At 37.2% G+C, this 15,625-nt stretch overlaps 1 protein-coding gene across 1 annotated transcript; it reads right to left on the bottom strand.

Moving 5' to 3' along the window:
• Positions 1 to 5,334: 5,334 nt before the first annotated feature.
• LOC132038547 (uncharacterized) lies at positions 5,335 to 6,588 on the bottom strand. Its single transcript, XM_059429200.1, has 2 exons — positions 5,679 to 6,588; positions 5,335 to 5,531 (listed from the first exon to the last, which is right to left on the bottom strand). The coding sequence occupies exons 1-2, from the start codon at positions 6,586 to 6,588 to the stop codon at positions 5,335 to 5,337; spliced, it is 1,107 nt and encodes a 368-aa protein (XP_059285183.1).
• Between the last annotated feature and the right edge of the window lie 9,037 nt (positions 6,589 to 15,625).

Here is a 15,625-nt window from a genome sequence, read left to right as displayed (position 1 = left end):
TAGAAAGAAATAAGTTATCCCGCTTGCGATTCTTAAGTAGGAGATTATGTTAATATTAAAAATAATGGCGCTGCTCATAATAGTACGCCACATAAATTCGATCATAATCGTACTGGTCGTGTTTGGAATGTTACCAAACGTACCGTTGGTATTTGAGTCAGCAAGCACGTTACCGGTAAAAAATCACAGAAGGATAAAATATGTGAGAGACGACAGGCACCACGCTCGAGAGCATCATGAAGGCATACACCTACCTCCCAAGCGTGCGGTACCAGTCGTCCCTCACATATACTATGCCTTGCGAGGAAAACTCTTGAATAGCTGGTGGGCCAGCGAAATCCCAGCCAATCGCGAGTGGCAGAAGAAGGTATCATGGGAGCGGGTCTTTTGCCTCTAACCAAGAGGGAAGAATTTTTTGTTACGTAGAGGTCAGGACTGATCAAGACAACCCCTCCCGCAAACCAGAACTTTCGAGAGGGTATCAAAAGACGTTGCTCACCAAACGATGGCCAGAGAATTTCAGGCATTGACAGCAGTCGGCAAGACGAAATTCATCTCTAAAAGCAAAATATCGGCAAGGGTCTCAAGGTTAAAGGACCGGGATCATTGACTTGCTATGAATAAAGATGGAATATAATTATTAGTGGTGCGAGGTCAGGATGAAAATAACGTATATAGGGAAAGCAGTGCGCATCCTTAGGGGAACATCAATCGACGCCTTGAAAAAAACACTTTAAAAAGGGTGATTGTCCATATATTGATACGTGAAGGCCAATAGGACGCGATGGTCCTTCCATTTCCCGAAACCCCACATTCAAGGAGCAAGGAGCATTTAATGCTAAGTGATGGTGTGAAAGGATAATAACGACAGTTGGCACGGAACGTGATTCTCAAGAATTGTCATATAGCAAGATTGACGGTTAACAGCTTTTCTCTTCCACTTCCCGATCTTTCGCAGAAATGGAACGTCCGGAAAGTGAGGGACTATCTGTATACAGGTATGAACACCCGATGGTATTTAAGAATGGTTAGTTCAGAGACTTCGGGTCTCGAAATATAAAGGGAAGCATGCTTGGGGGACTCAAACCGTAGGCGAGAAGTTTTCGCAGTTGCAAGAGTCTCAAACGGATCTATACAGTTGCCTCCCACTCCCAACAACTCCCATCACATCAGTCGTCAACGAGCAGAGTGCCACTGTGCGCAGAGTCTAAGTTGTGTCACTCAACTGACTTCACCTGGGGCAGTAGCATACCAAGGGTTTGTCTATATAAATGAAGCTTAGGAGAGAAGAAAGGACCATCTCACTTGTGTACCCAACTTCTCACTTCTTGTATTATTATTTGGCTAAGAAATATACTTACTCTCGGAGATCTGATCATTATTGTGATTTTATTACTTTCCATTTATACTGTTAACGTAGATAAATATTATTACTTGTATCCATTATACGAAAAAACACCAAACCCCGAGCTCGTTCGAGAGAGACTCCGGATTGTATACGACTTACTTGTTTTTAAACCCGTAAAAACAAATCTCTAACTTTATTTTTTGGTAGCTAACAATTTTACCTGAAAACAAGGGCAGTGCTATTGGATAATTTATAATCTCTAAAGTAAATTGCTTTCTATCAAAAGCGATTCAACATCAAAACTCCCCATGTATCATCTAGCGCTAACGAGTGTTTTGTTGTTCCTATATTTTTGTTGTTAAGAATGAAAACTTTATATAATAGTATGCATCAATAGATATAAGAAAGCTAACAAAAACTCTAGAAATGTTTTGGAAGGTGCCAGCAAAAGTACTACTATTATTATTCGAAGCAAAAACTTCCTTGGTAAAGCCAAACAAAATGAGTTCCTGCTTTTGTCAAGATGTTCTGCTTTGTCATTCTTATCTAACATTTTTCTTCATATATACCAAATAAACATAGGGATGGCTCAATAAGAACGGTGGCCTAAAGCCAACTTTAACAGGAGGCCTTTTTTTCTGCTCAATATTTTTTAAAAGAAAAATTAACCTACAAATCTATTGTAGGTAAAAATTAGGCCTCATCATCCCTTAACTAGAGGTCTTGAGTTCGAGCTTCAGAACAAAACAATCTTGCTAGGGAGTGCTTCCCTCTTTAACCGGCCTTGCGTGTCTCAAAATCAAATTAATCGAGAAATTCAATACAGGTACCGAACACCGGATGAAAAAAAAATGGGGGCCCCAAAATTTTGGGGCCTAAAGCCCCCGCTTTAGTGGCTTGGCCCTCTGGCCGGCCCTAAATACACAGGGTTGCTTGGTTCGGAGAGAAGTTATTCAGGAATTAGTGATGCACGGATATTATGCAGTGATTAGTAATATATTAATTATTTTTAGTTAAATGATTGATATATTACAAATTATTATATATAGTTTAATTTACTTTTCAAATTAAATAAAAATTTATTATTATTATTATTATGAGGGTTAGTTTTGTCATTTTAAAATATTAATCCATGTATTGCTAATTACTCACATTCTTATTTTACATTTTATCTCGCATAAAATAATATATAAATTCCTATAAATTATGCATGTGTTATTTATTGAAATGTTTGGCAATGAAATGAGCCAATATCAACAGCCTAATTTGTCAATGCATCAGCCAATTTGTTCCTTCTCTCAATATATGTGTATAGATGATGTCCATTCCTGTCTCCAATTCTTGTGTCTCCTCTACCCATTGAGAAATTTGCCAAGGTGGCTTCCAATCTTCTACAAGCACTCTATGTATTAGCTGTGAGTCTGTTTGCATGATAATATGATCCATCTAAACACTTTTGCAATACCTCACAGCCTCCAGAACTCCTCTAACCTCTGCTTTTGTATTGGTAGCTATTCCTATATCCTCTGCTTGAGCATAAATCAAATTTCCATCTGAATTTTTCTCAAACAAAACCCATAGGAACTTCTCCCAAGATTGCCCCTTGAAGCTTCATCACAATTACATTTAATCCATCCTTCTGGTGGGAATTCCCAGATCACCTTAGTAATCTTTATATTAGGTTCTCCTCCTTCCATTATTTGCAGCACAAGATCCCATCTGTTAGGCAATTGCTTAATAGATGGATTTCCCGTCAAGATCAATCTCTAAATTGTTGTATATATCAAGAAAATTACTCTGCCTACTGATCTTTTTCCCCCATGTTTGATTGCATTCCTTCTCTTCCATAACTCCCAAATGATAATAGCAGGTACAACTTGAAATATTTGTTTTAATCTGCCAGTAACTGGAGCCTGTCACCATTTAACAATCCTTTGTTATAGTGGTAATCCATCAATTTGTATCCCTACAACAGAAGAAAAGTAGGACCATGTCGTATTAGCTGAATATGATGTGGCAAAGAGGTGTTGGATTGTCTCCTCCCTTGGATTTAAGCAACAACAACACCTTGATGCCATGTTATAATTCATCCCTTTCAAAACATCATCCACTGGCACTTTAAATCTCCAACATCTCCATAGAAAAAATGAAATTTTGAAAGATAATCCTTTCATCCACATGTATTTATATGATTCTCTTTGTTCTTCTCTTAAACTGATAAAGTCCCATGCTAAATTGATAGAAAATTCCCCATTTGTCTCCAATAACCACCATGGTCTATCCATTCCTTTCCTTGATTGTGGTGTCCTATTGTTGGAGACAATATGTTGGCATACATCAGTAGGCAAAATTGTCTCCAACTTCTGTTCATTCCATTGTCCTTCTTCATTTATCATTTCTAACACATTCTGGATACTCCCATCAAATCTTTCCACTGCCTAATATAAAGCACCCAAGCCAGTCCAATTGTCATACTAAAATAATGAGTTCCCCATTCCACACTACTACCATATCTGATGTTCTATTAAATCCCTGGCCTGTAGAATCCTCTTCTATGCTTGTGAACCCTGTTTCCACTGTACAATCACTCCATTTTCTTTCCTACAATACTTTTTACTCATATATGCACTCCATAAAGATTGCTTAGTCCTGAAATTCCACCATAATTTGCAAAATAGTGCCACTTACATATCATGTAATGATCTGAATCCTTCTCCTCCTTCTATTACTGGAACACACAAGTTGTTCCATGATGTCCAGTGTCTAATTTTTCCTCATATAGTATTACTCCAAAAAAAAATGGGCAAACATTTTATGAAATTGCCTAATAACACTTATAGGTGGACTCACTGCTGATAGTAGATGCATAGGTAGACTTTGTAACACATGTTTGATTTGTACAGCCCTTCCTCCAAAGGATAGTAACTTCCCCTTCTAGCCTTGTAATCTATTCATCACCTTCAGTATTATGCTTGCAAAAAATTCCTTTCTGCTTCTGCTATGATATATTAGGCATCCCAAGTAAGTAAAGGGAAAATCTCTCCTTCTTATTCCTGTCACAATTTCCACTGTAATACTCACATCTCCTAGAACATTTTTCTGCATATACTTTGTACTCTTCTCTCTATTAATCATCTGCCCTGATGCAGCTTCATATTTCCTCAGACTCTCCATAATCAGTTGCAAAGAGCCTATCTCTGCTGATGAAAATATAATCATATCATCAGCATAGGCTAAGTGGTTCGCTTTTGGACTCCATTTAGGAAGTCCATATCCTTTAAATTGTGGAACCTGATACAGAGCAATTAAATTCATTGTGAGTACTTCAGCAACAATAATAAATAAAGTAGGAGATAGTGGACCCCCTTGCTTTACTCCTCTTGAAGATTGAAAAAATCCTTGCTGTTGACCATTCACCAAGATTGAATACCAATTATTACTGATAATCCTAAACACTATGTCTATCAGTCTTTCAGAAAAGCCAAATTTCCTCAACACCTTTACCAAGAACAACCAAGACACTCTATTATAAGCCTTTGCCATGTCTAATTTCATAACAACATTGGCAGTCTTTGTTCTTATTCTTATATCTGAGACAATTTCTTGAGTTAGCAGGATGTTCTCCACAATGCTCATCCCCTTCACAAACTCTGCTTGGTTCAAGGATATAATCTCAGATAGAATATTAACCAGTCTCTTATGGATCAATCTTGAGAAAATCTTATTAACAAAGTTACTTAAACTAATTGGTCTCGTGTCTGAAAAGGAGTTGCTGATATCCTTTTTAGGCAGTAAAATCAAATTAGTATGAGTAATGAATCTAGGAAGTTCTGCTCCACAAAAGAAAGCTATGACCATATTATGACATCTTCTTTTATAATTTCCCAACAAGTTTGAAAGAACACCCCTGTGAAACCATCTGGTCCACTGGCACTTTCCCCATTTAGGCTAAAAATTACCCTCTTTACTTCTTCCTCACTAGGATATTAAATAATAAGATCATTCTGCTCTTTAGATATCATAGGATACATATGATCCAAGATTTCAAGATCTATTGGATCTACCCCTCTGGTAAACTGCTCCTCATAGAATCCGATTGCCTCTTCATTTATCTCCTTTTTTGTTTCCAGCCACTGACCATTCTGATTTTGAATTCTCCTAACTTGCAATCTTTTCCTCCTACCTTGAACAAAGGCATGGAAGAATTTAATGTTTCTATCACCATCTTGAAACCATTTCAACCCTGATTTCTGCTTCTAGAATTCTTCCTCCAGATGTAGGTATCTATTCAAGTCAGCTTGAACCCTGTGAAGTCTTTCTCTATTTGCACCATTAGGTTGAAGCTTAAACTGAATTTCATGCACCTTAACTACATCCTCTAATGTCTCAATTTCCTGAAAAATGTTTCCATAAGTAGTTTTACTCCATTGATTTAAAGCAACCTTAACCTTTTTCAGTTTGTGATGAAAAAGTGTAAAAGGATTTGCCATAAATTTTGCCTTCCAATTTTCCTTAACCACAGTCAGAAAGGTATCATGTTTTGCCCAGAAATTAAGGAATTTGAAGGATTTCTTGATAGTCTCCACCTGTCCTGAATAAGTGATTAACATTGGTGCATGATCTGATCCTGTTCTGATTAGATGAGAAATCTCCAGACTAGGATACCTGTTTTGTAACATCTGATTCCCTAAACATCTATCAAGTCTTTTAAAGATACAGTCTTTATTACTTTGCCAATTCCACCAAGTGAATTTGCTTCCATTGAATCCCAAATCCTCTATACCACAGCTCTGAATGAAAGCCCTGAAATCTTGAATTTCATTAATAGTGACAGGAAGTCCACCATATTTCTCCTTCTCTGATGTTATCACATTGAAGTCACCTCCTATCATCCAAGGTTCATTTATATTTATAGACAAATCCTCCAATGATTCCCATAACTCCCTTCTTTCAGTTTGACTACACTTTGCATACACAATGGAAATAATCATTGCCTCTTGAGAATTCTGCATCTTTAGCTTTACAGTCAAATGTTGAGGATGATCAGTAATAGTTTCCACTTCAAACATATCATCAACAAAAGCCCATATTTTTCCTGAACAATTCACCAAAGCATGCTGCAATCCTATCCTTCTTCTATATTCCTCTATCTTGTCTGCATTCTGAAATGGTTTCAATAGCCCTATGAAATCAAAATGGTATTTATGATGCATATTTATTAATCTTGGGAAAGCTTCCATTGTATTAATAGATCTAATATTCCAAATGATAGCATTCATTATAGAACATTAGATTTATTAATAGTACTTCTTGTTTGAACTCCACCATTGGGTGGAACATTACTGTCTTTGAATGTCTTCTTCTTTCCTCTACCAAGACCTTTGTCTACATGTTTTGGAGATAAATCTCCAGCTCTGGCTGCCTTCTTCATACTATGTTCTAAAGAATGAACATCTAGATCTTTGCATCCCTTTTGATGTTGTAATTTTTTAGCACTTTTCTCCTTTGGTACTAACTGCCCTGTATCCACCAGCTTTGCATTACTGATCTCTATCATTTTAACAGGGTTGTTATCCTTCTTTTCCTTATTTGTTGGTGATTGGGATTTATTAGTTGATTGGGCTGCTGGACTGGTTATTGTTGTTTCTGGTACTACTTCCTCCTGCTCCTTTTCAATTACATTAGAGTCATTGTTGTTTCTGCTGCTACCACTCTTTTCTTATTCTCCCTTCTCTTTAGTATCCTCTTGTTGTTTGCTGCTAACTTCTTCACATGTATCTATTATCTCTATTGGTTTCTTTGCCTTCTCCTTCTTGTTGTTTGAGCTATTACTCTCTGATCGTTCCTCATTTTCTTCATTTCCCTTTGTCTGGTCTCCTGACGATCATTGTTTGCAGATTTGGTATCTGCATGCTCCTTATCTTCTTCAACACTCTCATCTCCTCATTGATCCTGTCCCTCCTCTTTAGTATTGCCTAAAGTAGCAAAAGCATTGTGAGTTTTAATCTGGTTATCCTGCTCTTGCTTTTCTTGTTCCTCCACTTCCCCAATTATCATCCCACTTGAATCTTTAATATACTTATTCTTCCCTCTCCTCATCCATTCCTGTTTTGCCTGCATATTTCCTCCAGTTTTCCTATTATAATAGTTTTTGCTTTGATTTCCTCCTTCCCCACTTTGTATCTCCTCCTTTTGTTCCTTCTTTAATTCCTCCATGAATTGTTTCTCTAGTTCTGGGTGTAAAGCTCTGCATTCTGCTTCATCATGTCCCTGAAGTCTACAATGTTTGCAGTATTTAGGTAAATAATCATAATTTATTTTTACCCACTTGGACTGCACTTTGCCTGTTACCTCATCAACTTCAAATATATTTATTCTACTTGGATGTTCTGCTAACATATCTATATCAATCTTCACTTTTGCACAGCCAGGTCTTGTCCTGTTTCTTTGTGGCCAGATCAACTGTCAAAGGCTTCCCAACTGCTGAAGCCATGGATAACACTGCCTCTCCAGCAAAAAAGTTTGGTGGCAACTCTGGAAAACTTATCCATGCTACAACTACTGATGTTTCCTGCTTTGGATTGAACCATGGACTCCAGACTAGGGGTCTCATCTAGCAGTACCTTGAATGAATTTTTATGTAATATGCTAGTGTTGACACCATTTTAATGTAATCCTTCAATAGTGATAATCTCATTAGAATGTGTCTTTCTTCCAATAGCCCAACAATACATGTTCCTTTAATTCCACCTTTGCTCAGGGATGGCAGTCTTTAGTTCTTTTAGGCCTATATTATCATACGAAAACTTACCCATTCTTTGCATAATGTAAATTTTCCTGATAGATAAGTTGGTTGATTTCTTTGGTATTCCATGAGATATTGGTTCTCCATCAATAACTTCTACTTTCTTCATTGGTAATGGTTGTAAAGCTGGTGTAGGATTAGGCTTCAAAAGGTTTACATACTTCAAATCGGTCACAGCTTTGGTAGGGGAGTTTGGTACAGGGTTTTTGGATGATGAGGCTATATCATTAGTGTTTGGTATAATATTAGGTTTAGGGATAGGTTTATGGTTTGGTAATGGTGGAAATTCATCCGCCGAATTGGCCATAATTGGCCGAAAAAGTTAACGTTTACGTAGGGTTTTAGGGCGGCTAGGTTTTAACCCTCGTTACGCCAAGTTTGAGTATATTTTTTTGTTGTCTTGGTTTATCTAGTATAAATCGGAAAGACGAATAGCCCGATCCTGAATCCAAGATCATCAAACTGACCAAATGCTTATTTGGATTCAAAGCACTATGGCACGTGGAACCTCCAAATCCTGAACCCGTCTCTTTCTCTAACACTAACAAACGGACCTGAAGAACATATATTTGAGCTTCCTCTAGTTAGGAACTAATCCAAATTATTATTAAAGTGAATAGGGTATGGACCAATGAAGGTCCGTATCTGGCCGTACTTCCATCATCATTCAGAAAAGGGATTAAACAGCGGCTACTCAATGGTCGCAGTATTTATTAATTTTGATAATTAATACTTGGAGCATATTAAACGTAATAGGCAATTATATATGGGTTATTTTGTATTTTGATAGTCATATGATTACGTTTTTAGGGGCCCGAGGTTTCTTTTACCACTATTTACCATTCTTTCCTTTTATTTTTCTTTTTAAAAGTACCTAAATACCATCTTTACTATAGCGCTATTATTATTTTTCGTATTAATTAATTACTGTCATTATTCTGGGATGCATGACAAGGCATCATGTGCAACGGATGAAAAGCTAAATTATAGAATTGGACAGCCCAATGAAATCTACTAAAAGCCAGTAGTAACTTTACTACTTTTCTCATCAAAAGCAATATCAATATCACAACCTCGAACTCTCCTAATGTAAAAATTAAGCCGCGTGGAAACATTTAGACCGTATTTACAAAATATAGCTATAATTTTAAATTATTATGAAACGTCGCTAATGTATTTACGAAACATAGCTATCATCGTTGATATAGTATGCGGTGATACAACTCTTTCACGCGATTTCAGTTGATATAGTATGCGCTGATACCCGCATGATATAGCTGATACCTACCTGATACCCGCTTGATGCTCGCTCGCTGACACAATTTATGCCAGCCTGATACACCAGGTATAGCTACGTTTCGTAAATACATAAATTGTAGCTACGTTTCGTAATTTCGCTCTAAACTATAGCTATTTATAAAAATTTCTCATTTTTTTAGAACCACTAAGCCAAACTTAGTGTGATATATTTTATTTCTAGCAAAATAGTATTAGTCCCTCGTGGCTGGGAATACGGCTCAATCACGGTCTTGCTCCTCTTGTTATTTTTTTTTTTTTTTTTCTGATTTTACAATTTTCAGTTCATTTTATAGGAAATTGAATGCTTAACTTTTACAGATCGAAACATAAATATTAGTAGTAAAATGATAATATTTCTATAAATCATGTATAAAAATGATATTTAGCATTCCACTTCCGTTTAAGTTAAATAAATTAGGAAGAAATTTGATAGGCGTTTGTCAATACAACTTGAAGCTCAAATTTGAAGTTTTGATTTGAAAACAGTGTGTGTTTATGACATTTGAAGAAAACTTCAACTTCAATTTGAAATTTAGATTTCAAATCCCAAATCCTACTAAAAGATAAGATTTCAATTTCCGAGTTTGGGATTTCAATCTTTTGAAAATTTAAAACTTGACTCATAAGTTTGCATTTTGCAAAAAAAGACCCACAATTTCAAAATTTACAAAAAGAAAAAGATGAATGTTTAATGTGAAGTGATTGTCCTTACCATGTGGGAAGATTATATTAAAAAATAAATAGTTATTATATTATTGTTGATTTATTGGACTAGTGAATCTTTGTAAAATTATGTATATTTGATAGTTTGTAATAGCATGTAATCGCAAGATTCTATTTATAAACGGAACATGAATATATGTGATTTGTTATTGCGGAGCTTTAGGATATTCCGTTACCTTGTTTTATAAACTATGATTATGCTCATTTGATAAGACCATGAAAATTGAAGAAGTTACGATAGTTTTTACAAATTGTGGGATATTCATTATTTATGAGAAACATATATCTAAATTGCATATCCAAATAAAATTTCAATTTCAAATTAACCTAAATGTAATTCGTTAGCAAAATTTCAACTTCAGAAGGGAAAGCAAATAATGCCAAGGTGGAGTTCATTCGTTAACGAATGAAAAAAGATGTGTATTGTGAAAAAGGAATTTTTAATCAAGTGAAAAAAACGAAGCATAAGGTTTTGTTCTCCCAGAAAATCAGCTGGAAAAGTTGGTAGAGGTTAAATCAATTTATGTATGGGTTGCTTTTATGTTGATATTCAGAAAAGCAACGAGTGATTTGAGTGATGAGAAGTACTCCATGAAACTAGCCGATCTGAGTTGAACGAATTGAAAGAGTGAATGAATTATATCTTCTCCCAATAGTTCTGTCATTCTCGAGCCCTGCGCCATCTGCCTTTTTGTTTTCTTCATTCACTCACTGGAGTTGACTCTCTCCTTTCCTTAGCAATCTTTTGGTTCTCGAAAATGGTTGAGTTAGTTTGACTTTTATATAAATAACAGCAACAATAACATACCTAATATAATTTGGAGAGAACAAGATGTACGCTGACATTACTCTTACCTTTGTGAGGTAGAGAGATTGTTCTCGATATACCCTCGGCACAAAAGAAAAGTACAAACGCAAAATTGTAAGAAAATAAAACAGCAAGATACAAGACAAGTGCAACAACGGATGGTAAGAGACATTGAAGAATAAGGAACTACACGATAACTAAATGATACTCTCCCCGTCCATTTTTACTTGTTCTCCAACTCGTGAACTTAGCCGAGACAAAACTTTATGATAGCACCCAATTTTTCCGGACGCTTTACACCCAATCATTCTGGATAACGCTTGCATCCTCTGTATTACCGCGGCTGCTGGCACAGAGTTAGCCGATGCTGTATTGACTTGGCACACCCTTAAGGAGCTATAAATAGAATGACAATTTTACAATATTACCCCTAATTATTACTAAGTCATCTAATGATTGAAATTAATAAAACATATTTTAAAAGTTATGCAGCCACTAAGAATTTCTTGAACTTTCTCGATAATTAATAATAAAGGTAAAATAGGTATGAAACGGTAAATTATCTCTTGATTTTTCAAACTGGACAAGTAAAATTGACTATTTTTAGTATATAGGACAAGTAAAATGGACGGAGGGAGTACTACTAAAAGGAAGAATAGAAGAAGAGGGTGATAACCCCCGGCCTCTCCCACAAAGTGTGCGACAACACTCAGCTACGTACTAACCTTCTACCCTAATCCTCAACCTCCATATCTTCCTATCTAAGGTCATGTCCTCAGTCAACTGAAGTTGTGTCATGTCCTATCTAATCACCTCCCCCCAGTTCTTCTTCGACCTACCTCTACCTCTTCTAACTCCTGCTATGTACAACCAACCTCTCGCACCTCCTCACTGGTGCATCCTCGCACCTCCTCGATGTTCACATGCTTGAACCATCTCAACCTTGCTTCACTCATCTTGTCAGGACCCAACCGGAGGGCCATGACCCGCGCCCGGAGCTAACTCGTCAAGCACCACAGAACATACATGCATCTCATAATTATATCTGAGTGGGCCATAATGCTAACTCATAGATACCATAAGCTATATGGCACAAAAGCCCAAAAGATAATATACATACGTTATCAAGCTAATCCCAAGTACATATGCCGACAAGGCTATCCATAGTAATGATACAACAGAATATAGACCGAGACGGCCATGGGACATCTAAATGCACATATCTGTCTACGAGCCTCTACTACAGTACATACCACAATAAGAGGGGACAGGACCCCGTCATACCTAACTGTACACAAAAAAATCATACCAATTGGACTGCATCTCCGGAACAAGTAGAGAGCTCCTGTACAACCGCTGAGAAGGCAGTCTAAGGGTCTGAACCATCTCCCTGTCTACCTGCGGGCAGGAACACAGCGTCCACAAACAAAAGGATGTTAGTACGAATAATGTACTGAGTATGTAAGGCGGAAAATGTAACATAATAAGCATATACTGTAAAGAAAAAGGATAAGAATCAACAGCACTTCTGACTTACCGGTGAGAATCTAGCATCTATGTCTCTCTATACTCTCGTATGCTTAACTACATCGATGTACAAAACTGTGGCCCTGACCAACTTATCATCATGGTGTTATCTGCCCAACTGATCAGTAGTAACTGCCCAACCGGCCGTAGCTCGGTGGTAACTGCCCATCCGATTATCGTCCGATGGTAGAGCGCATGTCGTAACTACCCGACTTATCAGTGGTAACTGCCCCGCCGGCCGTAGCCTGGTGGTAAGTACGTGTCTTCCCGACCGGCCGTAGCTCGGTGGTATAACTGCCCAACCAGTCGTAGCTTGGTGGTAAATAGTGATACATAATCGGCCCAACTGGCCGCAGACCAGTGGTAAATACAATCAACATCATAACCGGACCTCTATGGGTTGTTTCTATGCACTTCTCATGATCATTACCTATCCGTTAATGCCTACATGATTACATAAGACTTATAAGCACATTTCCGGGCCATTAAGACTTCTTCCCGATTAACTAAACCTTAGTCAATTCCTGGATGCATCATAAGCCTTTCTTCTAGCATTAAGTACCTCATTAGGGATCCTATAACCAGCATACTATACATGTTTTACAAAACGTTCCTTGAGAACACATTTCTGAATTCATCGGAGTGACATAAGATCGTTATACCTCCGATTACTATTATAGAGCTAACATCGTCGACATATCTCGCCTTGAAGGAATCAATGACCATAAGAAGAGATCAAAAACCATAAACAAGACCAATAATCATGAGACAAGATCAATAACGTCATAAGAAGATCAAGAACATAAGCTTCCAATATTTCTAGAAGTGGAGTCATTATGAAGGACATTTGAGTAAGTTTGTAACAATAGGATCATGCCATAAGAAAGAAATGGACAGCATTAACATACCTCGTCGTCTCCTTAACTACTCAACGCCTATCCTCCGGAGCTTGTAAATCTACATTTAAGATGATTCGCACTAAGGGTAAGTCATTGAAACGCTTATAAGGTCAAACTAAATTAATAAATGAGCTAATGAAATCCGGGCAGCTTTTCCCTTATACCTTCTACTTCCTCCAACTTCAAAACGACTCCCAAAACCACAATAAGACATCAACAATTCCATAATCAAAAGATTACATTCAAATTATACTCAATTCAATCTCAAAACTTCTTTTCATAATCAATCCATAACAACAACGTCAACACAACCCCTTATACACTTGTATACAATACTTCCTCAACATCATCATTATTATCCCTCATAACAAGATTATACTCATAACATGCTAACAATTATAGCTCAAGTTAATTTACAACTCAAAATATCATAATATTCATATTTGAACTTTTCCTTCAATTTCTTCTCCTCATATCTTAACATATTTACCCTATGAATTCATAAACATGAAATAAAATGAAATCTTACCTCAAAAACTCCAATTCCAAGATCACTTCACTTTGAAATATCCTCCAAAGCTTTTACAAGAAAAAGAGACAAGTTCCAACCACATTTTCAAACCCTATGCACTTTGATCTTTGATTTATGCTTGGAGAAGTGTATGAATATGTTTGGAGAGGTCTTTAAAGCTTCTTGAACTTGGGGTTATCTTTAAAATGATTAAAATGAAAAGGGGTCGTCATACTTAAAATATGGAAAATTCCACCGACTTACAAAAAACTGGCCATATTTCTTGGCCGTATAAATTATATGGTATGTATCTCCAATCGTATAATTTTATATGGGCCGTAACTTTGGCTGTATTTCTCAGATTTGCAATCTGTCAGTTGCATTGGAAAGAAAACTCTTTGTACTTCAATTTACATAGGTTATGCTCATATGCTAAGAGATATATCTCCCTCAAGTTGGACCAAAAATCCTGTCCAAAATTCTGCCAAGTTTTTCCAAAGTTTCGACAAACTTAATTTCTTCGATTCTCTTGTTCTCCAATCCTTCCATAACTTGCTAAACATGAACTTAAACCCTCATAACCATAAGATAGGCCTGTATAATCTCAAATAACCTTGAAGATAACTATGGTGTCCAAGACTAGGACAACTAACATCTAACGAATCTTAACGTACAAAACTACGAGGTGTAACACATCTTGTCCGCTACGGAGGCCACTCCCACCTTGGCCCGTATAACTTTGTTCCTAATCTGCAGACATCCATCTGAGCATCCACATCTCTGCTACCTTAATCTTCTGAACATGCACATTCTTGACAGGCCAGCACTCAGCCCCATACAACAATGTTGGTCTAACCACTACTCCATAGAACTTGGCTTTAAGCTTTGGCGACACATTCTTATCGCACAGTGCCCCGGAGGCGAACTTCCATTTCACCCACTTCGCTTCAATAAGTTTTGCGACCCCTCGTCAATCTCCTCGTCTCCTTGGATATGGACCTAAAATACTCGAAGCCTTCTCTCTTTGGTATGACTAATGCATCGATCTTCACTTTCACCTCCGCCTCATGCTTTACATTACTGAACCTACATTGTAGGTACTCAGTGGCTTAAACTGATACTCTTAGACTTTAAGACCTATCTCCAAACTTCCAACCTATCTCCAAACTTCCAACCTATCGTTAACTCCACTTTACGTCTCGTTAATCAGTATTATGTCATCAGGGAATAACATACACCATGGCTCATTCCCTTGAATATGTCGTGTCAATTCGTCCATCACTAAGGCAAATAGCAATAGGCTAAGGGCCGACCCCTAGTGTAACCCCATCATGACCAGGAAGTGTTCTGAGCTAACCCTCACTGTTCTAACCAGGGTTTTGACTCCACCGTACATGTTTCGCCCTAATGTAAGTCATCGGTACACCTCTAGATTTCAAACATCTCCAAAGGACCTCCCTATGGACTTTATCGTATGCTTTTTTCTAAGTCAATGAACACCATGTGTAATCCCCACTTCTTGTCCCTATACTGCTCCAACAATCTCCTTACAAGATAGATGGCTTCTATAGCCGATCGCCCAGGCTTGAGTCCGTATTGATTCTCCAAAGACATACCCCTCCTCATCCTCATCATAACTAGCCTCTCCCAGACTTTCATAATGTGGCTTAGTAGCTAGATACCCCTATAGCTATAGCAATTCTGA

This window comes from Lycium ferocissimum, chromosome 11 (genome assembly GCF_029784015.1).
Source record: "Lycium ferocissimum isolate CSIRO_LF1 chromosome 11, AGI_CSIRO_Lferr_CH_V1, whole genome shotgun sequence".
Lineage (NCBI taxonomy): Eukaryota > Viridiplantae > Streptophyta > Magnoliopsida > Solanales > Solanaceae > Lycium > Lycium ferocissimum.
Note: the sequence above shows the minus strand (reverse complement) of the source record. Positions and strands in the feature narration are given on the sequence as shown.

Excerpts from the sequence above, each read along its gene's own strand:
- LOC132038547 (XM_059429200.1), bottom strand. The coding sequence starts at position 6,588 with ATGGAAGCTTTCCCAAGATTAATAAATATGCATCATAAATACCATTTT. Across the intron at positions 5,532-5,678 it reads GTTTAAGCTTCAACCTAATG|GTAGGAGGAAAAGATTGCAA; the intron begins GTGCAAATAGAG and ends CCTTTGTTCAAG.